General features: G+C 54.4%; 4 protein-coding genes and 1 pseudogene across 5 annotated transcripts, besides 1 other annotated feature; 2 read left to right on the plus strand and 3 right to left on the minus strand.

Moving 5' to 3' along the window:
• Positions 1-325: 325 nt before the first annotated feature.
• On the minus strand, positions 326-4,271 carry NCS54_00381800 (NACHT domain-containing protein; the record flags this gene model as incomplete). Its single annotated transcript, XM_053149375.1, has 6 exons — positions 326-2,592; positions 2,809-2,895; positions 3,111-3,285; positions 3,337-3,922; positions 3,972-4,030; positions 4,269-4,271. The coding sequence occupies 6 exons, from the start codon at positions 4,269-4,271 to the stop codon at positions 326-328; spliced, it is 3,177 nt and encodes a 1,058-aa protein (XP_053005350.1).
• Positions 4,272-6,077: 1,806 nt separating this feature from the next.
• On the plus strand, positions 6,078-9,275 carry NCS54_00381900 (Hypothetical protein; the record flags this gene model as incomplete). Its single annotated transcript, XM_053149376.1, has 1 exon — positions 6,078-9,275. One exon carries the CDS (start codon positions 6,078-6,080, stop codon positions 9,273-9,275), a length of 3,198 nt encoding a protein of 1,065 aa, XP_053005351.1.
• A 5,586-nt stretch (positions 9,276-14,861) lies between these two features.
• Positions 14,862-16,337, minus strand: NCS54_00382000 (annotated as a pseudogene). The gene is made up of 3 exons: positions 15,533-16,337; positions 15,219-15,489; positions 14,862-15,129 (listed from the first exon to the last, which is right to left on the minus strand).
• Positions 14,862-16,337: a sequence feature.
• Positions 16,338-19,945: 3,608 nt separating this feature from the next.
• On the minus strand, positions 19,946-21,028 carry NCS54_00382100 (Hypothetical protein; the record flags this gene model as incomplete). The annotated part of the gene is made up of 3 exons (XM_053149377.1): positions 19,946-20,084; positions 20,162-20,590; positions 20,661-21,028. 3 exons carry the CDS (start codon positions 21,026-21,028, stop codon positions 19,946-19,948), a joined length of 936 nt encoding a protein of 311 aa, XP_053005352.1.
• A 1,535-nt stretch (positions 21,029-22,563) lies between these two features.
• Positions 22,564-25,979, plus strand: NCS54_00382200 (Hypothetical protein; the record flags this gene model as incomplete). Its single annotated transcript, XM_053149378.1, has 6 exons — positions 22,564-23,260; positions 23,652-24,299; positions 24,379-24,665; positions 24,735-25,345; positions 25,480-25,684; positions 25,803-25,979. Exons 1-6 carry the CDS (start codon positions 23,008-23,010, stop codon positions 25,977-25,979), a joined length of 2,181 nt encoding a protein of 726 aa, XP_053005353.1. The 5' UTR covers positions 22,564-23,007.
• Between the last annotated feature and the right edge of the window lie 119 nt (positions 25,980-26,098).

The raw sequence follows: 26,098 nt of genomic DNA on the forward strand, positions 1-26,098 counted from the left end.
ATCACGTGGAACCACGAAACCTCATATGGTGTCTATTCAGCTTCGTATGCCTTTAACACCTTGATACACTGGCCAGCCTCGTTGCGATCTCAACCATACACTCTCGGTTCCACGCAGCTTCCAAGTCACAGCACTGTGGTGTGATGTTGACCCCATAGGCTTCAAGCAGAGCTTGAACGATATCAAGTCTCTTGTACACGAGGGCCACCCATGATAATTTAAATGTATCGAATATTTAAGCTTAAGCATCAGGCGTTTATTGTTGATATCCTTTAATCCCTGTTTCAGGTAGAATAAATGTAAAAGATAATCTATATTTCAGGCCCTAGGCCATGGCTAGCATCTGTCTCACCACCCCCTCAGAAACAGAACCTCGCGAAGCAGCAAGTAGGAATGGCGAGTACCCGTATTGGTCCTTCAAGTTGATATTCGCCTTCATAGCAACAAGCTGCCGAGCTACCCCTTCGTGGCCCCTGTCGGCGGCGTAGTAAAGTGGTATCCGATCTTTCCGATCCCTACTATCGACTATGACTTTGTCTGTAGCAAGCAGTAGTCTGACGCACTCTTGGGCACCAGCCTCGGCAGCAAACGAAAGTGCTGTCCGCCCTTGAGAAGCCTCGTCTTGGAAGTCGATGTCAGCTTTATCTGTGGCCAGTAGCAGCCGTAGAAGTTCATCCGCGCCGCCTTTGGCAGCGTAAGCCAGGCCCGATAACTCGCCTTTCCACGGCCGCATCTCCGTGTCTACCTCAAACTTCCCTGTGTCCAGTAGATACTTGGTTACACGGACAGCTCTATACCTAAGGGCCCAATTCAGAAGTCGTCGCCCATTCTTGGATTTGCATCGAACTGAAACCTGGCCCGTATCCAGCAGTGCCCTCAAGATATCTTCGTGGTCCTTCCTAGCAGCCTCGAACAACATCTCCTTTGTAACAGTCACGCTTTCAGTTGCCAGGAGCTTTTCAACAACGGACTCTTCTCCGAAACCAACGGCCCATCCCAGGGGTGTGGGAGTGCCCTCGGGTCCAAGACCACGCTTGTCCTCATGCCAGATATCAAAATCAACATAGCGCCCCCTAAAAAGGCGTTTCAGGCGGTGCATTCTCTTCTGATAACGGTTCTCTGCTTCGATAAACGTATCGAGAACAACCTGCCGGCGGCCACTCACAGCCCAAAACAAGGGAGGCAGTTTGAAGATAGGGTCCCCTTCATTCGCATCAGTAGACTCCAGCTTTAGCAGGTGTCGAGTTACAGCCGCAAGCCCTAGAATCGATGCGACAACAAGAGGAGTCAGGGCTTTGGCGTGCCGATAAAAGTAGTGGAACAATCCTGGCGACGGAACGACACATGCTGACTCGCTCCCACTGCATAGCTGCAGCATGTTGCTCAATGGAAGGTCTTTTGTACTGCTCGCATCGCCAAGGTGATCAGCCCAGTAGTCCACAGAGTAGGAAAGAAGCGGGTACTTTTCGTCCAAAAATTCTAGTGACATGCGTACTATCCGGAGGCTGGGGTCACAGAGTTTCCCGATGCCATCGATAACATCAGTAAAAAGAAGAAGCTGTGCGCACACCGACCCCAGTATGAGGTTCGATGATTCAGGAGGAAATGAATATTTCCACTCGGAGCGAATGTTGCCTTCTTTTAAGGGGTTGTGCCGAGACTCTCCATCCTTGACTCTGTCCACTAAGAATTCGACGGCCGTCTGATGGAGGAGGTAGATTCTGTCGTCAACGATGGATACAAAAAGACCACAGAGTTCTCGAATCCAAGTGTGAAGCCGTTCTTTCGGTTCGATATTCAGTTGGCTGTACAAGGTGTGATCCTTCTCGATGATCATTGCCGCAGCCATCTCCTTCAACCTCAGCGGCCTTTTTGCCGCCAGAACCATGTGCAGTAACTTCCTAGCCTTGTTCTTGTCTGGGCTCCTGGAGAGGATTTTTTCGTATGCATCATCCACCGTCGCGGGAATGTTCCTGATATGCTCCTCGATCTGGGCGGAAGAATGACCGGCACAGTTTTCAAGCACTTCAAAGACCAAATAGACCCAGAGATATGTCCGGTTCGACTTTCGCAACATCTCTCTCCTCATAACCCTCTCTTGTGGCTCTGCGAGCTGTAGCTTCGTGCACAGCTGGGTTATTCGAGCCCCGACGACCAAGTCAATCTCTCTTGCAATCTTCTCCGACTCGGACTGGTCCTCTCCCCGCAAATGAATCATTGGGAGCTGCGTCTGTACACCATGGAAGCCTCGCTCGATGTTCACATAAGGACGGCTTGTCACCAGAAACTTGAGTCTCGTATTGGTGCCCTTTTCGAGATAAAAGTCATTGAGCGTCTCGACCAGCAAGCGCCGGTCTCGTTCCTCGCATTCGTCAAGTGCGTCCAGGACACAAACAATTTGACCGCTTCCATGGTCTCTTGAAGCCGAAACTAAGATATGCCAAAGATCGCGAAAAGAATCGAGGAGCTTGTCGCCGTCTTCGCCAAACTGTGTGAGGATGGAGTCCTGCAAGAGGGCTGGCTTCTCTTTAAAGAGCTGCCGCAAAAGGCAGCACAGTGCTCCAACTGCACTCCTTTGGTCTTCAAAGTCGTCTTTGAAAAAGAAGTAGCACGTTATGGAAGAAGATGAGCCCTGTAGGACTTCATCTACGAGATACCTTGACAGAACGGATTTCCCACATCCGGGGTCTGCAGTAACCCAGAGGAGGCCACAGGTTTTCCCATCCTTCCAGTCTTAAAACCGATCATGGCTTGTGAACCATTCGCAGGTGCCTTGAACACGCCAGGGGTTTCTGTCTTTGGCATCACGGTATAAAGACTTGTACAGGTTCCTCAGGAACTTTGTGACCTGCTTGGCTCGCTCGGCTTTCTTCTTCATCTCGAATTGATCTTGGCCTGATCATCTAGTCAGTGAGGGTTCGATGATTTCATGAATACTACTGATGATTCTGAATTCCCTAATACGACCATCTGATTACACTTGAGTGACACCCCTTGGGGCACAAGGAAGCCCGAGTACGGAGACGTGGACTAGTTCTCCCTAAGTCCAGTAAAGCGTTTTTCCAATGCTCCATCCACGGGATCTTCTTGGGGAACTGTAACCAACTCACCATTCGCGATGGCACTTTCGTAAAGGTCTTGAAGGTTGGCCTGGACGAGCTTGAAGTTATCCAGGTCCAGTTGACTTGTTCCGAACTTGCAAACACCTCCATGGCTCGCCTGGAGTGAAACCACATTCTCGTGCTTTCCTGGGAGGCCGAACGATGTACTCTCCCTAGGGACGACCTGGGTCAGGGTCAGTGAAACTTCAACCAAATACGACAAAAATTTACGTACAGTGTCCAATGCGCCCCAGAAGGAAACTATGGGGTACTCCAAAAGGCGGTGCCTCCAATGCTCGTGCATCAAGTCGCTGAACATGCTGCCCGACTTGATCGTTTCCAGAATATTGTCGCCTTTCTGGAACCCCAACTCCAGGGCGATCTTGGCAGCGACCTTGCCAATGTTTACAAGAGACTGTTTTCCGCCATCATGGGGAGTAGCAAAGAATGCGAGTCCCTGTGTGGCATCCTTGATGTCCTCGTACTTTTCATTATTGTGCGCGTTGATCAGAGCCTGCTTAATCAAGAGGCCTCCAAGGCTGTGGCCAAGCAGCAGCAACGGCCGTCGCGGTGTCTTCCTCCTGTCGATTCTCAATTCCTCTAAAAAGCCATTCACCTTGTCGATAAAGGTGGTGCGGTCCTTTCCATACACTGCCGTCGAATTGTACTCATAGAGAAATATTCGGGCGCGAGGCAGCTCTTTGGGGAGCTCGTCACGGAGCCAGAGCTTGCCTTCGGGGCCAGATGGAGTTCGCCATGTGTCCCAGGCATGCTCTTGGTCAGGTTTGCTCCGGGGGTTCAGTCCATGGACCGCGACGATGCTGGGGCAGGTTAGAAATGGATATCGGGAAGCAGACTCTCAGCACATACTCAACAATCGCCTCATCCTCCGCTGTCTTTTCCGGGTCTGGATAAAGTTGTCTCAAGGGCTACAGTTTCAGGTCAGCAACTATTCCAAATGATTCATAAACATTTGATTCCGTATGGGCGTTTTCTACACCGTTATCTGCAAGCTTTACGCCCTAACTAGCCCCAACCCGGCTCTGGGCGCCAACTCAGGCAACCGTAGCCTGGACCCTTGAGCTTTTGGAGATCAAGATATAGGTATAGTAAGGATCGCTCTCGGTAGACAATAGTGTGACAACGAATTGTAACTTGGGCACTCACCATTGAACTAGCTCCCTCTAGAGGTATTCCTGCAGGAGAGGGAAACAAAGAGAAGAGGAGAAAGAAAAAAGCCACAATGAGAGGGGTAACGGCTGAAAACTGGTTGCCTTTAATTGCCGAGCCTGATTTGAGACGCATCTCGACGCGCCTTGGACCTGTCAGCTGAACTCTGCCAAGTGTCGAGTCGACCAGGATTACGAACCAATAGCGGTTGCAGTTGATGGTGACAAGGCAGTCCAGCCGCCTTATGGTAAAACATGGCGCAGAGAGGCCAACAACACATTGGGGGCTCTTCAGACTTATTGATGGGCAAAGGAGAAAAGAGCCTCGGGTCTGGTCGGGGTGCTGTTGGGACAGCAAGGCTAATATCACAACTTCTCAAAAGTCAGAATAGCATCCCTGAGTATTTAATAGAAGCACGTATATCTATGAGATATCGAGATAATCACCCGTGATAATGATGGCTCAGTTCTCCAAGAGCTGAGCTGGAGCCAAGCCATACACAGGATAGCGGGTTATCAGAGATCGCATCTATAATCCATGGCCCCTTTTATCTTCGGATGATCGTTTGATTATTCTGATTTTGTGATTCAATATTACTCACCGAAACTTGCCCCTTCTCAGTTATTTGAACCTTAAGCACCATAACAGAGTGATCCGGGTTTGCCCTCGATGCTCAGTATTCGTCCTTGGTATTGATTGGTTGACTCAACGCCAGTTCACTCTCTTCCAAGAACCCTTCTCATTCTCTCGGCGGTCTTGGTTATTTGATCTTTTCGGGCTCAATTGGAGGGCAAGGTGCCCAATGGCTAGGGCAAAGGGATAGAGTAATCCGTCCTGGACAGAGGTTCAAATTTGGTGCCACAACTATGACTCGATGCAGATATCGCCAATCTATTCTCATTCTCTTATTGGTGCTGACTATTCTAGTATTTAAGTTTTGGGGACTAGCCAATTACATCGGTTGAAGAAAGTCTGCTTCGGTGGTGGCACCGTTGATCAAGGGACGCCATTAGTCCGGCAGATGGTGCATTCGCCAGGCACGCGGTCAAGACATGACAGACAGCAAGCCTTAGCAGGCTTTTCAGAGGAGTAAAAGGGATCAAAAGTCTAATTCAATCCTCTCATCAGACCTTTCCCCATCAACATGATCAATTGACCTCAACATAGAGTCTCGCTCGGGCGGCAACCGGCTACAGGACCCCCGACGGCCCGGCCGGCACTCGGAGGAGGCCAGAAAAAGACGAAGCAGGCTGGCACATCGGGATTTCGGGGTCTCCATCAGGAGCCAGACTCTGTGTGGGGGAGGGGAAAGAATTATGGACAGTTGTAGAAGGCGTATTGTAGAGTGGCTGTTTGAGTCTTTTTTGTCACCCCACAATGCCATCTTGCGACATCGAAACACCTTTCCTAACTCGGTCTAGACCAATTGCGTGATTCTGTCGAAGCATCAACAATTCTCAAGACCGAGCAAGATCCGTCGACGAAAGAAAAAAAGAAGAGCCGTTAGTTTGGACAGGATGGAGTTCGTTACAAATCCAGCCCCGTTGAGTCGCCTCTTCAAGGGCACATCTTTTCCTCTCTTCCCCTCTTTTCCTCCCTCTTCAGCGCTCTTTTTATCCTCCTCGCTGCTGGGAAACGCTGTGTTTACATCCTTTCATCTCGCTTCTTGAGAGTCAGCAGTTTTGAGTTGGAGGCACTCACTTGACTTTTGCTTTGCAGTCAAGAGCGATACTCTGACCTCTCCCCTCCTTCAATCGATCTGATCCTCCAACTCCTCGGGTCAATCACCGAATAATCCTCTCCAGGATGCCTCATCAGGAGCCGGCCCCTGTGGCCAAGACGAACTCGTCCGACTTCACCAAGCTGTCGTCCAGCCTTCCCTTCGGCCAGCGGGTTCCTCTCTCCTCCATCTCCGGCCCGACCTACGTGACCGCCCAGCTGCTCGTCCAGCAGATCGCCTACAAGTTGTCCGACAAGATCTTCTCCTATTCCCCCGAGACCTTCGACCTCGATATTGCCCTTAAGGACTGGGCTTCCCAGAACGAGAAGAACATCCACGGTTACTCCACCGACGTTCTGCCCCTCCAGACCCGAGTCGGCGCTGGTGCTCTCGCCCTTGGCTACATCTTCTCCCCCGACTTCGATGTCTCCAAGCGACACATCCCCCAGTCTCTGGTTGCGCCCTCGGGCAGCCTCCAGCAGCTGCGCGGAACCCTCGACCAGCTGTCTCTCCTCTATGGAGTCTCCAGCCCCTTCGTCGCCCATATCGCCGCTCTCGACTACTCGGACAGCAAGGGTCTGATCTCCAACTACGACACTGCTCTTCGCATTGCTGAGGATCTCGGTCTTGGCCTGGTCGCCAGCACCTCTACCTATGAGGCCCAGCACATGTCCGTCTTTGCCACTCTTCTGGCTTCTCTTCTGCCTACTCTTCACATCTATGATGGTGTTCGCGTCGCCAGGGAGACTCTGCGCGTCGTTGATGCCCTGAGCGAGAACGGCGTTGCCGACCTGTACACCAAGCTCTCCGCCGAAGTCGGCAAGCTCAACACCCGCCTCGACACCGCCGGCAAGGCTGTTGAGCTGCTCAAGCTCTTCAACGATGAGCTTGGCACCGTCTATGAGCCGTTTGAGTACCACGGCCATGAGACCCCTGATGTCGTCCTCGTCGCTTTTGGCAGCGTTGAATCTCAGGTCACCAAGCAGGTTCTGGCCAAGCTTTCTGCCGATGGCGCCAAGGTTGGTGTCATCAATGTGCGAATCTACCGCCCCTTCATCGAGGAGGCTTTCCTGAAGGCCATCCCCGCCTCTGCTCGCACCATTGCTGTTCTTGGCCAGGTCAAGGATGAGCTTGCCGTTGAGGATGAGGCTACTCAGTCCGCCCTCTACAGCGACGTTCTCACCGCTGTTGCCTTCTCTGGCAAGTTTGACAGTGAGCCTGATGTTCTTGACATCAAGTACACTCCCGCTCAGGCCTTCACTCCTCAGGGCTTGGTCAACACCCTGCACAAGATCTTTGGCAACGACGGCGAGGCCAAGAAGCTGCCTTCTCTCATCCAGGCTCAGCAGTTCACCTTCTGGGAGCTCGATAACTCACCTGCCATCAACTCCCCTAGCGTCATTGGTAACCTCCTCTCCAAGGAGTCTACCTCCAACGTCTACGTCAATGAGGTCTTTGACAACCTTACCCAGGGTGGTATCGTCCGCAGTGACCTCCGAGCCTCCAAGAAGGCTCTTGAGGCCCCTTATGACATCAACGAGGCCAGCACCATTGTTGTTGGTGATGAGAAGATCCTCAAGGAGGTTGATATCATCAGAGGTCTCGCCGATGGCGGCAAGGTCATTGTCAAGCTCTCCAACTTCAAGGATGACGAGGTTGAGAAGCGACTCCCCGTTGCTTTCCGCAAGGGACTTCAGGAGAAGGCCGCCGAGCTCTACATCCTGGACGCTTCTTTCTCCCCTGCTTTCGAGAAGGATCCTCTCTTCGCTAAGCTGCTTCTCGAGCTGTCCTTCCTCAAGGTTGCTCTCCCTGACATCTCCCCCAAGGAGATTGGACAGTACATCCTTGCTGAGGGTCAGGCCCCTACTCTGGAGGAGGCTACTGATGCTATCGGCCAGTGCCTCCGCCAGTTCGAGGTTCCCGCTGCCTGGGCCGAGGTCGAGGCTGACTTTGTCAACCCCAACCTCCCCCGTACCATCCAGAGCAACAGCTTCGTCGCCCACCAGAAGGAGGAGGTCGAGGAGACCCTTGAGCTCCGTGACTGGCAGGTCGCCGCCAAGTCCCTTGCTTTCAAGGAGGCTTATGGCACCAAGACTGCCCTCCGACCTGACCTTTCTGTCAAGACTGCCACCATCACGGTCAAGGAGAACCGACGTCTCACTCCCATGGACTATGACCGTAACATCTTCCACATCGAGTTCGACCTCGGCGACTCTGGCCTTACCTACAAGATTGGTGAGGCTCTGGGCATCCACGCCGAGAACGACGTGGAGGAGGTCAACCAGTTCATTGAGTTCTACGGCCTCAACCCCGCCGAGCTGGTCCAGGTGCCTTCTCGCGAGGATCCTTCTCTGATGGAGGTCCGCACCGTCTACCAGGCTCTTGTCCAGAACGTTGACATCCTCGGAAAGCCTCCTAAGCGCTTTTACGAGGCCCTTGCCGAGTTCGCCACCGACGAGACGGAGAAGAAGAAGCTCGAGGCCCTTGGCGGACAGGAGGGTGCCGAAGACTTCAAGCGCCGATCCGAGGTGGACACCCTCACCTATGTGGACATTCTGGAGGAGTTCAAGTCGGCTCACCCCAACTTCCACGACCTTGTCAAGATTGTCAGCCCCCTGAAGCGCCGAGAGTACTCTATCGCTTCTGCCCAGGCTGTCACTCCCAACTCGGTGTCCCTGATGATTGTCGTGGTCGACTGGGTCGACCCCCGTGGCCGCACTCGATATGGTCATGCCACTCGCTACCTCAGCCGTCTGCCGGTGGGCGCCAAGCTCACTGCTTCGGTCAAGCCCTCGGTGATGAAGCTTCCTACCAAGGACACTGCTCCTCTCATCATGGCTGGTCTCGGAACGGGTCTCGCTCCCTTCCGTGCCTTTGTCCAGTACCGTGCCATGCAGAAGGCTCAGGGCAAGGAGATCGGCTCCATCCTCCTGTACCTTGGTTCGCGTCACCAGCGCGAGGAGTACCTCTACGGCGAGGAATGGGAGGCCTACTTGGCTGCTGGCGTCGTCACTCTCATCGGCTCTGCCTTCTCTCGTGACCAGCCTCAGAAGATCTACATCCAGGACCGTATGCGCCAGACTCTCAAGGAGATCGCCAAGGCTTACATCCAGGACGAGGGCAGCTTCTACCTGTGCGGCCCTACCTGGCCCGTTCCTGACGTGACCAAGGTGCTCGAGGAGGCCATCGCCCACGAGGCCAAGGCTGCGGGCAAGAAGATTGATCCCCGCAAGGAGATTGAGAAGCTCAAGGAGGAGGGACGATATGTCCTCGAGGTCTACTAGAGTTCTTGTTATGTTGGCACGATATGATTGATGTCTAAAATGGTGCTTGGATTTGTATAGACAGCATTGAAGCGTTTGAATATAGTCAGTCATGGTATCATCTACTTGTACACGGTGTTTGAAAACTGTGAACTGCCATGCCGTGTCATCCACACGGAACTCCTCTCCTTTGTCGTTGGATCCAGGCTAACCCAGAGCAGGACTGTCTGTGTCAACCCATTGGGCATACATATCACAACGGCGGATGTTGGGCATAAGCTCTCTTTGATAGACCCTCAGCGCGCTTAACGGTTAAACCAGGTGTTAACCGGAGTATCACATCCAAGTTCCTCGATCGACGTCGAGCATCTCATATGCCGAAATGACAGGACCAACCATCGAAGCATGTGAGGGTGTCGACAACCTGGCTGGCCTCGAGTTTATTCAGATGGTGAAACCCGCTAATAGCCGGAGAAGCCGCTGTCACGGGGAAGGAAAGGCGAAATGGGAAACCCGAGCTTTGATTAACTTTGTTGCTCCGTGTCGGGCAGCAATTCGTCGTGGTGGTTAGGAGTGTCTGCCCAACGGTGGCGGGCTTCGGGATATGCCTAATTCGACTTTCCATGCTGAGGAGGGAGGTTTGTTGCCAGTTGCCACGAGACATTGTCTTTTAAACGTGGCTTGAAAGCAGAGTGACGTTAGCCATGCGCCTGGTATATGCGTGTTGGTCTGTATGTCTGGCTGGTGGTGGTGGTGGATGACCATCTGGCCGGCAACAGGGTCGGCTTTACACTTTCAGTCTCGACGCAGGGCTTGGCTGTTTGGGATTGGCTATGGAAGTGAGGGCATTCCCGGATTTTGTGACGGTGATGTTGTTGTGTATTGTGTTAAGCGATGGTGTATGCCAGCACATCAAGCAAGGTGGATGTCTGGTGTTGTCCATAGACACATAGGTCTCACACCACCACCTGGCAAAAAGAGAAAGACGAACCCTGGAGAAAGTTGGCAACATGATAGATGATATCAAAAGAAATGCCAGCAAAAAAATGAACTTGAGCAAATGCTCCCCCGGGAAGGCTCGAACTTCCGATCTCCCGATTGTCTGCAAGTAACAGTCGGACGCTTTAGCCAACTAAGCCACAGGGGATTGGTTCGCTTGATGACGATGGACATCCCAATTTGGATTCATATTCCTGCTGCTTTTGCAGACAACGCCAGTCGTTAGACCCAACCATTGATAGAGCAAAGTCCAGTCTCACGACAGCTACGTAGCTTCCTGCAAGGTTAAATACGCGTACTTGAGTTTCTCTTGTCAGTTATATCTTCTGGTGGGACCGGTACTGATCCTACATGCAGCCATAAGTTGTTCGGGCGAGAGGATAGAGCCAGGTTCGTCAACTTCTCGTCGATAGGTGAGTGTCTTGTTACATGGTTATGGCTTATGCGGCCATCCACTCAGTCGAGACCTTCGAAGACCTCCAATAGGACAATCTCTACTTAACCGATAGGTTCTAGTCTCAAGAAAGTTGTCACCGGCTGTACTCTACTCTTCGAGACCGTCTCACCGGTTCCCTGAACAGTCTGACACTCTCCTCCATCACCCCCACAACTCATCCGAAAACATACCCTACACAGACACACAAAACACCAGAGACAGGCTCACTCCTGCGGGTCCTCCCGCCGACTTGCATTCGCAGCTGTCGAAACTCGTGTCTCTGGGCCAACTTTTTCCCACGTGGACCCGTCTCTTTCTGGAGTAAGTTCAACAAAGGCAAATCTCGCAGGGCTAAACCAAAAAAAAAAAAAAAAAAAAAAAAAAAAAACACATAATCTCGATCAAAATTTACCGACATTGGTATCCGAGGAGAAACGAGATCAAACTCGGTGGGAACATGTGGGTGATTCCCGCATCAACCGGTGGACACACACGGAATGGACCCCCATCGTCCGACGAGTCCTGAACCGTTTCCCCTCTCTAATCAGGATAACCAAAAAGCAATTTGTGAGAGCAAGTCCAAGCGATCCGATACGGTACGAGTCATGGCATGAAAGAAATGGGCTCATGAGGGATCTCGAAGGAAAAAGCAAAAAAACACAAAGAGGCAGCCACATCGGACCCGTCGCCAAGTTTGTGGAAATTCGAAAGAGAGACATCACTCTTCTGATCGACGGGACGGTAAAATAACCCGTCAAAGATGAGGCTACTGCGAGGCCTGCCACGATGGACAGGGGGGCGGCGGTCCTTTACTTGCTTGGAGAGTGAGAGATGCAAATGCAAGAGGCAACGCCATCATCACATGATGAAGATGGTGATGCAGACTTCCCGCCCTGCGTTGGTTGGTTGGGAAGTGGAAAAGAGGGATCGGCGGCATGGATATCGAGTTTGATTTGGGAATCGACAGCTCACATCAGGCGGACCATGTATGATGATGATGATACTCTCTCACCGTGATATCTCCATCGTTCGTCAACAACCTCCTGAGATCTACATGGGATTCCCATGTTTACCATGCTCTCTCACCACAAGTAAAGCTGTTCCCCCATCACGAGGGGGGGAGCGGTGAGATTTCGTCTGTTTCAGGTGCAATCTCGCAGATCCAAGGGGGAGGACCCATTCTCAAACGTTGCTTTTTCGACATGTTCGTCCTTGCTCCACCACCCATGAACAAGTTCCCCTCTGGATGTACCAGTTACAAAGGTGCAGAAGTACCTATATTCGTTGACATGGGTGTGTTCGATTACACAGCTCGTGGGGTCCCCCCCTTGAACACTCCGTTCTCCAGGGCTGTCCCGGCTGACTGGGTATACCGGGGACGTCGGCGTCGTTGGGACCATGGCCGGGGGTGGAGCCAGCCCGAGACATGACATGGAGCTAGAAGCGCGGTTCCGCGGGCTGTTTTTTTTTGACCAAGATGGCTTTGCTGAAAGATGTAATGGCTGAGGGTTGAGTTGTCAAGAGATAGGAGAAGCTCTTCCGCCAACCGCAGAGCCAAGAGATCATCTCAACCACAAAAAACAACAACAACACCTACTCCAAGCAAATCATCCAAGACAGAACAGACATCATGCAGGGAGAGAGGCAGCGGCAAGCAGGGCATCTTCTCGGTCGCCAAGCACCCGGCGCACCTCTGACTTGCGCTCCAACCAACACCGCCTGGGTTTTTCCCACCTACGTAACCGTGGGGCACTCAAAACTCAGACCGGTATGGGGAAAAGGAACATGCAATGTACATGCTTGCTTCATGCGCTTCGTGGTGGTCGGACCGCTCAGTTGGTTCCAGAGGAGAGGACCCCCCCTCCCCTGCTCGTGCATTTGGCGCTAGAAGCGAGCAGCCGCAGATGGAGAGGGGGGCAGGAGACGGAAATTCCAAACGAGAGAGCGAGAAAGACAGAGATTGCATATCCCGTGTTTGAGGCATCTCGTTGCTTGTTGTTGGTCGTGTCTCTCGGCACCAACCGCGTGACAGCAGCCCTCTTTCTTCGTCACATTGAGAAAAGGAAAAAGGGTCATCGGCGATTAGGCACGGAGACGACCCTGTTCCCTGGGAACGGAACCCTAGCTACGGTTACATCCCTAAGGGTGGGGGATTTCCGGAGCAAGCACCAGCCTGAGGATTCAGCGTCGATAGTGCGGATCTACAGCAAGCTGAAGTGTGAAGACATTTTGTGTCGGCCCCGACGGATAGCTCGCTTGTTTTTGACTCTGCGCGAGGCGACGGAAAAGAAGACAGAAACCCCCTTGCTCAGAGCAACACAACTCATGACATCTCCCTCCATCATGCCATGCCAATGACGTGCCTAACCTGTCAGGGTCCCCCATCAACTCTCGCACACACGCACACATGGACGCACGCGCGCAGAAAGTCAAATCCGTATCCACTCACTCTCACACGCTCAAGCCACGGTTACCGAACTACAGGGACGCACCGCATGTTGCAGGGACGAGACCCCTACCCTCTTTGAAGAACGAAACTCTGACCGCCTTTGCTCGAGAGGGCAGGACTTTGAAAAGGAGTAAAGAGTGAGGTGGGGGGGACAGAGGAGACGAGACGCGAGAGATCTCGTCTACAAGCTCTCTTTTCTTTTCTTTTCCTTCTAGTTGCTCCCTCCAGGCCGTGCGTTGCATCAAATCCCTGACTTTCAGCACCACAAGTTGCACTTGACTGACTCTTGATCCCTGGCATAAATCCACGCCGGGATCATCTAGCGGTGTCCGCGAGACGAGCGAGGCACCAACTACCGAGTCGACGTGCATCTGCCCATCTCGGTGCTATCTTGCTACTCCTCCAGGGGTGGCCTGGACCATCATATGGTATCGTGGGGCATCGGCATCCTCGTGACTTGACAGCATGACCTGGCTTTACAGACATGGTATGTAGTATCCATCTCCTATTCCCATCCCTTGGCCTGGGATGTCGTCATCGAGGATCAAGTTGAAACGAGCGCATTGACCGTGTGGGCGTGTGTGCCGTCTTGTCTTGTCTTGTCTCTCCTCCCTGCCTTGCCGCGATTGACTCGTCTCTTTTTCTTCCGCGGCTTCTGTCACATATCGATCAGACAGCCAAGCCCAAGGGTTAGAAGCAGGTCGGCTCTGGACCTATCATTCTCAGACCGCCCTAATGCAAACGAGGGAGGGATGCCGGTTGACATTCTGATACTGTAGTGTAGACTCGAGTCCTGTCCAGACATGATTCGAATTGCGTGTGCTTGAATTATCTGGTTGTAAATGCAAATAAATGTTGCTATGATCCCTTCCTTTACAAAATGCCATGTCCATATCCCTCTCTTTGCACCTCTCGTTCCCTCACACCAATTTTCGCGCAAGAATACAATACAAATCCCTATGCTGACCGTATGATGACCCAAGATACCCCATGAAAGTGAAAAAAGAAATATGGAAATGAAAATGGGGATAGAGCTGAAGGTGAGATTATAGATAGCTCTAAGGGGGGGAAAGAAAAGAGAAGAGAGTAAACCCTGGATATCGAAAAAGCCACCACAGACTCCGCACAGTACACTTAATTTCCAGATCCGACAACAAGAAAAGGATCCAGAAAAAGAAAAATCAGGGGCGGGTAGCAAGGAAGAACAAGGGGGAGACGACGAGGAAGAAGCATGGGGCCAAGTGAGGCAACCCAAATAGCAACAACAGTAACAACCGTAGCAGGGACAACCACCACCACCGCCAAAAAACAAGGCGAAAAGAGGCGCTTCTTGGCTGGCTGGGTATAGACGGCACTCATCCCGACGCCGGGTTTCGGCACAAGGCGTAGTCAATCGGTTGGTGGATTGATTGGGTTGCAGTCGACTCTCTTGGCTGCCAACTCCCGAGTTGCTGGCCATGCTCGTCCCCCGTCAGAAATGAAAAAACCAGGTGAATCTCTCGATAGACATGGGGTAGAGGTAGATCAATGGGGAGTCGACCAGGGGGGCCTAGGCTGGCTAGGCTGGACCCTGTCCCTGTTGGTCCTGATCCTGATCCCACTAGAGAGTTCTGATGCCCTCTGACGGGGCTGGCGCCTCCCAACGCCATGGCTTCGGCCTTGTAGTTGCTGTTGTCGTTTGTCCTTCATCCTTCGTCCTCGTCATGGTAAGAGAATTATTGGCTTAGTTAGCCCATCCGCGGGTCCAGTCCTGCAGGTCCCCGACAATCTGGTACGTGGGATTCGCCGAGTGTCCGTCGCCGCCCTTCTTGTCCCAGGCCCACCGGTCGGCGAAGTCGCTGTCCAGGGTTCCCTGCAGCATGTCGACGACGTAGTCACCGATGACGGGCAAGAACTTCCATCCGTGGAACGAGCCACCCGTGGCCAGATACAGGTTGTCGCAGTGCGGGTGCGGCGAGATGAGGAAGTCGTGCGTCGGCGTAGATGCGTCCCTGTTTGAAGGAAGAGAAACCGGTCAGCTGCGAGTCCGAGTCCCATCTGGCCGAGGGCGAGTGCGAGGGAGGGGGGGTTAACTGCTTACCAACACATCCGGTAGGCCTCAATCTTGATATCCTCGACCTCCTTGCCGTAGAGCCCGTTAAAGGTCCGCCGCGCACGATCTTCAAAGAACTTGAGGAAGCGAGGGCCCGTCCACGTGTTGTACATGGACTGGTCGGGCACCACCGACATTGCCTCGCCGGTCGCGGGGAAGACTTGGAAGTTTGTAAAGCATAGGTCGCAGTTGAACTTGATAGTGCCGTCATCGAGTATCGACATGCCCTCACCTGCAGCGCGACGCATGTTAGCCCACCCTGCTCAGTCAATGTCATGCACTAGACTGCATCGAAACCTTACCCTTCACCTGCGGCAAGCAGTTCTTGAGCACGGGAATCGTAGAGAACTTGGCCTTTTGCGCTCCGTGCAGCTTCGCGTAGAAGCTTACGGCGCCTGTGGCCAACAGCCTGTCGCCAGCGTGGAGCTGCGGTCGATCCGGCGCGCTTTGCGCAAGGAGCGGTGCCGTCCGCGCGCCTGTGCACATGAGCACCTGGTCTGCCCGAAGCGTCCTGCCGTCGCTGAGCATGACGCCTGTGCATTGGCCCCCGGCTCCGAGCTCGAGCTTGGCCATCTCGCCCACGACGTACTCGGCACCCAGGTCCACGGCGGCCTGCACAACCGCGCCGAGCGCCTTGTCAGCCTCGGCGAATCCCACGCTAGGGTTCCAGAGGATCCGGTCCACGCCCTTGAAGTCGGCAGTCGCAAAGGCACCGTTCCAGCGGCGGCGCACCTCGTCCACGGGCAGCATCTCCGAGTCGTTGGAGATGCCCATGTCGCGGTACGAGGCAATGCTGTCCTCGCCAAAAGAGGTAGCGTCGGCCCGGAGCATACCCACCTCGTGATACCACTTCTTGTATAGATCGTCCTGCCGCCAGAGGGGCATGGCCTTCTTCAGCAGCCGCATGTACAGCTTGTCTGGGTAGTCATCGCGGACGATCTTGTTGATATCGTGCGAGGCTGCTCTGGGGTTGGGATATTCGGCCGTGTCGACAATGGTGACCTTGGCGTTGGTGTCCTTTCTGAGGAGGGACAGAGCGGTAGCGGCACCAAAGTTACCGGCTCCTATAATGAGGAGGGAGGGAGAAGTAGCAGCCATTGTTCTCTTCTGAAAATCGAGGTGAAAAGTCTGAGTACGCAATGTCCAATAGGCGACCAAGAGTAACAAGAGGAAGGAGGATGAATAACAAAAAGGAAGGTGAAAAGGTCGCGATTGCCTCTTGAAGGGGAGCTGTAGTCTATGTGCTTAGCTTAGCTTAGATGGAGATCTTCGCCTTCGCCGTGAGAGTTGCCGTGGGCGCGCACGGCGATTTTATATTGCATCGCAAACCTAACTCTAACTACTCGCCAACTCCCGAACCCGAATCGAACCAAGCCAGATCAGACCAAACCAGACCAGACCAAAGCCGGCCCGGGACTCGGAGGAGGCCATGCCTGTCTGTCTGTCTGCGCAGCGCAAGTAGCGGTCGACTCATTTGACGCCAGCAACCCATCCATGGTCCGTTCCGTTGATTGATCTTAGAGGGGACAGGAAACAAAAAAAAAAAAAAGGTACTTTGTTGGTGCGCCCAGGCTCAAGCAGGGCGATGTACTACGTACAGTACCGAACTGTCTGCGCTGTGCAAGGCTAGGCATGTCGTTGTCGCAAGGCGCCCAACCCCAAAGCGCAGGGGAAGGCGAGTAGCCTCCAATCTCATGGGGTAGCCATGTATCCGTACTCCTTACGGGGACGGGTGCCCTCATCAACAGACACAGATTGATTGACGTGTCGTGTCGTGTCGACCCAGCCTCAAGTCTCGATTCGACGGCTTCAGCATCAGCAGGGGAGGGGGCCGCCAAAAAAGGAACAAAACGAGGCAAGAGAAACACCCATCAGAGAATGTGTATCGTTCGTTGGCTGCACGGGGGTGCCTCAAACAAGAATCAGAGTACATACACCAACCAGCCCAGCTCCCTCGCTCCTCGGTACCCTGGCCTGTTCTGTCGCCTGGCCCCGGCCTGGCGTCTCCTGGCATCCTTCTCTACGGCCCGTACTGTATAGCACCCGACCCGACAACTCCAGCTGCCATCTACGCCCGGCCGATTGCGACGAGAGAAAAGAGACCATCCATCGTCTCTCTCTCCATCTCTCCCTCACCTCACTCTCTTCTCCTCTCCAGCTGCTCCACCCCCCTACCACCCCCCGGAAAGAGAGAAAAAAGTAAAACACCCCGGCTAGCTGGTCAGTAAGCTTCGCCTTGCTCCATCAACCTCTGCCGCTCTCGGCATGGCTGACGTCCTTGTCGCTCCGTGCCACGGCCTCCTCCGCCGTCGCCGCCGTGCTTCCTTGCCTTGCCTTGCCTCACCCGGGCAGGGCAGGGAAGGGCAGTCCATCTTCAGGTCCCGCCTCATCCATCAGCAGACAGACGACATAAGCGCTGCAAAAGCACTTGAGACAACGCAATGGCTGTCACTCTGTGTAGGTGTCGTGCTGCCGTCGGTCTGCAACTTGCACCGCTAGTCACCGCACTGCTCCTACACAGTAGGTCCCTGACATGCAGCAACTCTGGGAAGCCCACAAACGCCACGCATTAGCCTGCTGGCCTGTTGGGATCTCCACGAGATCTGCTCTCCCGGGACATACCCATCCCATCCACGCCTCTGGGTACGGTAGGTAGACGCTACGAATCGTAGTATTTGACAGGTAGGTGCTGTACATACCTGCTATGTAGTACGGGACAGTACGGTGCGCTCACTCTTCTCTTCAACTTGTTGGTGCCCGTGTGGACACTTGGGCGCGCACTGTCGATTGTTCTCTCTTGACTCGTCTCGTCTCGTCTTCCCGAGAGCTGAAGCTCAAGTTGGCGCTGTGTCATCAATGTGCCTTTCCGTCCTCATCCGGCTCACCTCACACCGCCCATCTCTCTCTCTCTCTCTCTCTCGTCTCTGTTCTCTCTCCTCTCCTCTCTTCTCTTCTCCTTCTGCTCTCTTCTCATCTCCCTCCCCTCCGCCTGGTGTCGATGTCACTCGCCCAATCCATGCAAGCTCCCACCTACTAACGCCCTAGTCCCGCACCGTTAAGAAGCCACGTGCGCCACTAAGGGTGTTGCGCGGAGCGAGTCCGTTCTCAGTCACGTCGGCCTGTCAAGGGTGTGTGGAGAAGCGTAGATTGGCCATTTAGATCGGATCGCAACGCCGGTTTGAGGCTCCATCTTGGATCGTGGATATCTCCCCCCAACGCTTGCTTTGCCCTATCACGCTCGCCACTGCCCCTGAATCACCCAGCTGCCATGACACCAGAATGATCTGTGTGTCCCGTCACCGTGCGCATTTCCCCGGTATCGCTGATTCCAACTGGCTGGTCCATCCCTTTGATCGCCAGGGTAGCGTCTCTTGAACCCATGATCCTAGCTAGGAGATCATCATCCAAGATGACGGAGAAAAAAAATGTGAGCAAAGGCTGCACAACTGCCCCCCTCCCCCTTCCTCTCTCTTCCGGAGAGTTTCCTTAGAGCACCCTGAATCGAAACGTCGCATTTCTGCAACTCGAGATGCTCCGGCTGCAGGTCATCTAGCTCCTGCCTGCCTGCCCTGCCTTGGCACGACCGTCCCACGAGTTTGGGATGCGTCTTGCTTCTCGCCGCAGGCGGGCGAAACCGTAGCATGCCCTGCCCAGCCCAGCCCATCCAACCATCCCCCCCGCTGTCTCACGCATCTCTTGAGCGGGAACTGGCAGCTTTGTTCCAGTATCCCTGCCGAGACCTCAAACCCGTTTCACCCGCAGACGTGGCGGTGCTTCCTTTTCTCGAAGGATTTGGGCGTGTAGATCGGTCGTACGACTCGTCGGCGACCCGCAGCGGCTGTGCAACCAAAGCGTCAAGGTCCGTCATCTATTGCCGACTCTGCTCTGGTCATGTCGTTATCCGTCTTCTACTCTGCGCGCCTCGCCTCACCTCGGGCTTTTCTTGGGCTTCGACGGCCCAGTCCTGCCTGGATGCGTGGCCTCTTCCGAGTCGTTGTCCAAGTATGCAACACCATTCATCTGAGCTACTTATTTTGCCGCCCAGCAAGATAACCCATGTTTGTCAGAAGCACGCACGTCGTCTGCAATTGTCTGGATGATGCCCTGCATGCTCGCCCAAGGGCTAGCTGCATATGTAAGAACTGGTTTTGTCTGGTGGCTTTCACCGGTGATGAGCCCAGCCCATGACCGGCTGCAATATCCTCATCGAGGCAGCCGGGATGAGCTGTGTTCCCTCCTTAGATGCTGGATAGCTGATATGTACAGTAGAGATGATGACGGAGCGTCACGATTTGAGTTGTACCGTCTCTGGTGGCTCAAGACGCTCAGCAGAGCGACAATGGTCTGTACCTGTTGACCATTACCTCCACCTCCCCAGGGACAGACAGGTCATCACCACATTGTCATCTCCTACATGACTGTAAGGACAATGGATGGATGTGTAGGTCGACCTTGGTTGCTGGGTGCAACCAGAGGTCGTTGCCAACCACGCTTGGGGCTGGCTGGAACGGGTTCTTTGGCCGAGGCTTCTGGGCGCGGCGCCATTGGTTCATGCTGCATGTCGGGCAGCTCGGGCTCTGAGGAGCCGCATGGGTGTTTTTCACCGGCCGTCATCCTCCCCCAATCATAGCCTAGTCTCTAAATGTAAGGGAACTGACCGGTCGAGGTCATGCACCCCATAACAAAGCACAAGATCGAGCTGATGACCAGGGGACTCATGTCATGACGCGATGCTTGACTGTTGCTTTGTGCCTTTCCAGGCCATCTCTGCGCGCAAACTTGCGTTTCTTGGGCGGATTTGGGCATCCGGGAACATCGCATCGCCATGGCTTTCGATGCTTATTGCAGTGTTGCCTGTGACTGGGGTTAGCGAATGGCTGATGCCTCGTTCAGCCGGGTCCTACTTGAGGACCACCAGGTGGCAAGCATACGCGAATGAAGAGTTTCTGTCAAAGAGCACCAGTTTACCCTCCTTATCCACCCCGCCCTTATCGCATCGGTGTCCCAAGGGGCAGTAGTAAGAGCCCTTGCCTCTTTGCTTGAGAGCTTCCATGTCGATCTTGGCGAACTGCTCATCCTCGTCTTCTTCGGAATCATCTGAAGCGGATGCATTTGGCCCAGGCGACGGATGGCCATCAGCGATGTGCGACGTCAGCAACATCTTCTGGCCGCTGTGGACTCTATGATCTACATCACTTCCCACGATAGACGACTGGGTCCAGCTCATCTCGGTCTTGATGGTAGGAAACGGAGAAGCGGTCTGGTAGGATGGCGCAGAGACCACCGATCCAGGCTCAGGTCTTCGCCGCCAGATCTCCTCAACGTCCCGGGAGAACTTCTCGGTCAGGTCGCGTATCTTGCTATAGATATGGGGTTAGTCCAATGAGGATATAGGCTGCGCGTTGCTTTTGAGGGCTGAGAGTTCCTTACCTAAGCTTGGTGATGTTCATGTCCATGATGGCCATGGGTTTCAAGTCGGACATGTGAGTCTTAGAAAAGCTCTGCTCGTGGGCCTCTTCAGCAGCCACCGCCACATGAGGTCCCTGAACAAGCTTATCTGTCAAGGAAAACCACATCTGGGCTGTCTGGGTGAGATACTCTCCGACATCACTAATGAGGTTCTTGGAGTTGTCGGGAGACGAAGAGTCTCCAGCATTCATGGCCAACTCCCTGGAAGCGGCCGCAAGCTGGAGCCGGACCAAGGCGTCCAGCTTATCCAGCGAGTTGTTCTCCATGGCGCTGGCAGGCGCAGCGTTGATTCCGGACTCGAAGACGTGGGCAACTGTCGGGATCGACATGGTACCTCCCGGAAGCTTGAAGCTCTTAGTTTGCCTCAAGACTATACTAGTGCCGGAAGCTGAGCAGATGTACTCGGTACTATGCTCGGGAGGGACTGGGCCAACCACGCGGGACCTAGTAGTATCGGGCTAAGCTGTGGCACGGAAGCTAGTGAAGAAGGAAGGGCAGGTCCCGGATCCGGCGCGGCGCGGCGGCGACGGCGGGAACGCAAAATCTTTTTGTGGCGACGAGGGGGAGGGGGACTGGACTGGCAGTTGGGATTTGTGCCTGTCGACGTAGGGGTTCGCACTCGGGCTGCTAAGACAGAAGAAAAGGGATGCGCGCGCTCGGGCTGGATAGAGAAGGGCAGCGTGTAGCGTAACCGTTCCAAGATTGGACACCTATCGGCGGCCTTGCTTGTTCGACTGACTGACTGACTGCTTGCTTGGGTAGGTTGTACTTTGGCCTGGAAGCCAGTACTGAGAGGCGAGGGACAAGGTTAGGCGCTCGAGATGGGCCGCTTTGTCAGTCACTCGGTGAGCGTCCTGCGTCTCTGGATCCGCGGGGGACGACGACGGTAATACCTCAGCGACGGTCGACAATATGGATGCTGCGGCCAGACCCGTCAGTCTCTTGGAATCTGCTCCTTATGAGGCCGGTAGAGAGGCAAGACACGCGGTGCCGGGCACAGGCACAGCTTTTTCGCGTGGGCAACGGGGGATGGGGAAAGAGACAACAGGACATTGAGAGAAGAGACAACAGAGCCAGGGCGACGCTAATGCACCGGGGGTCACCACGACCCGTCTCACAGCTTGTACCCGGCACCGTTTGCTGTACTGTTGGCACTGGACTGCCTCATCTGCCACGGCAGCTTGTGTGTGTGACCCCCAATGTGACGGGACGGACGACTGGGCCCTGGACCTCCGGCAGGCGAGGCATGGCGATCCACCGTGGCTTTTTCTCGTGTTTCCCGCTGGTGGCTCGTTGCGGTACCTCGTGCCTTGTCTTTAAACTCATCTTGGTCCCCCTCGTAATCACCCCTGGTCCTTCATCTCGACCAGTGGCTTCCGTAGACCCAGGTCCATCACGCTTGCCCATGCCGCCCCCCTTCATCCCCTCCGCCTCCCGTTCGCTCAATGTTTCGACGGCGCCAGCAGGCGCGTGAGGCGCGGCAGGCGAGGGGATGGTGGGTGAGATTCGCCCTCAGGTCTCCCGCCCTACCGATCGTGACCGGGCGACACTGCATCTGTTATCGTGAGGCGACGTGATGCTAGCCTTTCGAAGCGCGCCCGTCGTCTCTTGTGTTAAGGGCCCTAGGCTCGTCAGGTCGCAAGTGGGGAGGGGCTGCAATCCAACCATCAAGCCTCGACGTTGTCCAACGGCTCTGTTCGAGCCTGTCTCCTAGTAGTATAGTTATGAACGGGTCCCAGAGAGCTGGACGCTCCCGGTCGGCGTGCCTTTTAATGCAGGTACTCTCCCCCAGACTCACACCATGACCTCACGCTCTTCCTGACTCTGCTTCAACACCCCTCTGCCGGCCCCTTGGTTGTGTTGTTTTCTCCTTCGCTTCTCTTGTTGTCTCCTTTCGCCCCCGCAATCCCAGTGGTTCCCCCTCCCAATCCACTCTCGGCAGGCGTGGTTTTTGCTTCGAAGCGAACCACTCCGTTGGTATCTCAACAGGCTCGCAAGTGACGCGCCCGCAACGATTGAACGCTGCTGCTCCCTAGTGCCCGGCGGCTCTTCGTCTCACTGGCCTCTCTCGTCGTCAAACCGCTGCCGTTGCCTCTTGTTGCCGCCACCCGCTGCCGCTGGTCTTCCGTTGTGCCCTGATCCGGCCAACTCCGAGTGCCACTCCATTTCTTGTTCTCTCATCTCTCTCCCCATTTCACTGCAACACGCAGTTTCCTGCTCGGTCCTGCGCTGCAGGCCCATCGGAGTACCCCCCGCCGCCGTGCCCTGCTTGCTGCCTGTTGAGCTCGCTGCTGCGTGGGCGGCTCAGATGGAGGACTCGCCGGAGTCAGAACGTCCACTGAAGCGCGTCAAGTACGCGCAGCAGAATGGCGATATAATCCCAGTGAATATAGCCACGTCCGATATACGGGCCCCCGACGGCATACCTGGGTCCATGACCACCGATGTCTCGTTATTTGACAGTACATGGCCGCTGCCGGCTGGTTTGACGTCTCCGTCGCAAATGCTCTTCAGCCTCTCCGAAGACCTCAACGGCGGCCCTTGGGCCTCGTCTTTTCCAGGTGAGGAAACGAACCTGTTGTCCCTCCTCCGCCGCCTCCTTTTACCTCCCCCTTCTCTCCTCACCCATTTCCCTCTCCCTGTTGACGGGGTCTCCCCTTTCATCTTGGCCTTGTCGTCCCTGTCATATCCCTGTGGCGGATCTTGAGATGGGTCTCGGGCCATGGACGTGTAACCTTGGGCGTTGAGGTGAGAGAGAACATGATGCACCCACCCACCCCGCTCTCGCTCCTACTCTCACCCCGTCGCACAATCCGGCTCAGAACCCATCTTCATCCATCTTGTTCCCGACTTCGTTCCCGTTCCAGTTCCGATCCAGAGGAATCAAAGCTTTCCATTGACCCGGTCATGCCATGGTAGACTATCGAGTCGGTGAGCTGACGTTCCATGCAGCACCCCAGCCTGCGGGACTGAACCTTCCTTCAGCCACATCGCCTCGACTTCAACCGACTTCTCACCAAGCTTCTCAACCGCCTCGTCTGCCTCGTCTCCTTCCCGCGGTCCCGGTCAGCTCTCCGGAGCCTGCTGTTGAGGCCCGAGACATCGAGACGCATGTGCCAGCGGATGTCCCTGCCGTCAGCCCGTTCACTGATAATGGCGAGCGGTTAATTGTGTCAACCGTTCCTCGCTATATTCGCCCAGAGAACGGCCAGGTGAACGGCTATGTCAAGTTCAACTGGCCTTCAAGAGCGCCATCGAGACGGCCGTCTACCGTTATACAACCGTCATCAGACGATGATGTTGAAGAGATCCCGACGAACTCAACTCAGCTAGCAGCTGCGAGTCGCCGTCCTAGTACAGTGACCATCTTCGGGCCCGTGCCTGTGCCATCCGTGTTGACCGGCGGGACTGTGTCCCCTGTGAGTACAGATTCGACATTGATGTCAGTTGGTTCATCACCGACGATGCCAACATCTTCGCCAATAACGCCCCCGGAGTCTTCAATGCAGCTCATGTCGACCAATGAGCCAAGAATGCTGCCACCGCAATTCGGATTCCAGGCCAAGATGGATCGGATTGATAGGCGGTTATTTGAATTTTGTAAGTTCTCTCAGTCGTTTCTCACGAGCAAGCGGCGTGTGTTGGGCGAAAACCGATCCGGAGCTGATCATCTTATTAGATACCAAAAACTGGTGCCCTGGGAGAAGTGTTCTCAGTAACACGAACCTGTGGCTGAGAGACTTGGCCCCGATGCATAAGAACGAAGGCATCCGCTATGCCATCCAGAGTTTGGCTGGTGTCTATATCTATGATTACCTTCCGGATGAACGCATTCGACAACGAATCAATGAACGATACATTATGGCAGACGAGTATTTCAGCAAACTTCTCGTCGCTCCAGAGAGTAGAAGAATTGGGGGTGGTGATGAAGTCATTACCATGGCCGTTCTTCTCTCAATGCAAGATGTGAGTGTGACGGAAATTTCCTGCGTTTTTTTGTTCGCATTGTTGTGGTGGGCTCTAACCAGCATGAAGATCGTTTTGACCGAACGGCGGCTGAAGAAACCATACAAGCCTCGTTGGTTAGAAGGATTCAAGCAAGGCGAGTACTTTTTGCAGGCGACAGATCCGGGTGGCCGCTTCTGGAAAGACGACAACGTCCAGTATAGCGATTTGCGAATCTCTCAGTCCATCATCGTCGGTCGAGCCGTCATCCTCGCCCAACCAATGATGGCTCTCCCCTCGCCAGCGACACTTGACCCCGAGGTGGAGTCAGGCAGATTCGGTTGGTTGCTCTATGGCACGCTGAAGGATATGCTCGAAATCCATGGCGGCTGTGGCTTTTCAAAGAAGCTCCTGCACACTATGAGTCAAGTGACATACTGCGCTGCCCGCCTGCAGCAGGAACCCGACAGCACCATCGTTCCCATCACGGCACGATACCTTCACCGCGAACTGCAGGAGATGCGACAATGGAGCCGCGAAGGGATCACATGGGAGGAGGCGCAGAAACATCCGCAGGTGATAGAGTGGGTGAGGGAGAGCCCGGACGACACGATCATCGACTCGAACCAGGCCATGACGGACGTGACGGCCGAGGCGTGGAGACTTGCCGCCATCATTTACTTGCAATGTCGACTCTTCAGGTATGGATATGAGAAGAACAGCCGGGGAGGTGGAGGTGGAAGAAGCGTCATGTGGAGGGGAGGGGGAGGCTTGTTTGCCCCTTCCTGCTAGATGATGATTCATGGTGAGGCACGGTGTGCTAATCAACTCTTAGGCTCCCTCGCAACCACCCCGACGTTCTTGCCAATTTGACGGACCTGGCAAAATGTATCCGCATCATGCCGACGTCGGGCTCGCATTTCACGGCTCAGGCACCTCTACTGCCTGTCTTCTTCCTGGGCATGCTCGCTACTCATCCCGACCACAAGAAGGTCTCACGAGACTGGTTTGAGGAAGTGGTTCGGACGCCAGTTCGCAGCGTAAGTCAAAATCCCTCCCCTTTTTATTGAGTCCGTTTTATAGGGCAGCCTGGTTCTGCCACTCCTCGGTCTACTGCAATAGCTTTACAGAATTAAAGTGCTGACCACTTCTCACCAGAGCGTCCCTCCGCTGTACCAAGCGCTCAAGCGCATCTGGGACTGGATCGATCACGATGTCCAGATCCCCCCTGAACCCTCGGTCCTACCCAAGTCTATCGGCAAGAGGTATCCTTGGTGGGAACACCTCGTCGCAAACGTCCATGAAAAGGAAGAGGAGACCCTATGCCTAACCTAGATGACCGCAGCGTCTATTCGCCTTTGCGCCTCCCATGTCCCTCTGTGGTATTCTCTCAGATAATCGCAGCAATAATTGCCCACCTTTTTTTTCGGGGTAAAAGTATTATAGGGCTTGGA

This window comes from Fusarium falciforme, chromosome 3, assembly GCF_026873545.1.
Source record: "Fusarium falciforme chromosome 3, complete sequence".
Classification (NCBI taxonomy): Eukaryota; Fungi; Ascomycota; class Sordariomycetes; order Hypocreales; family Nectriaceae; genus Fusarium; species Fusarium falciforme.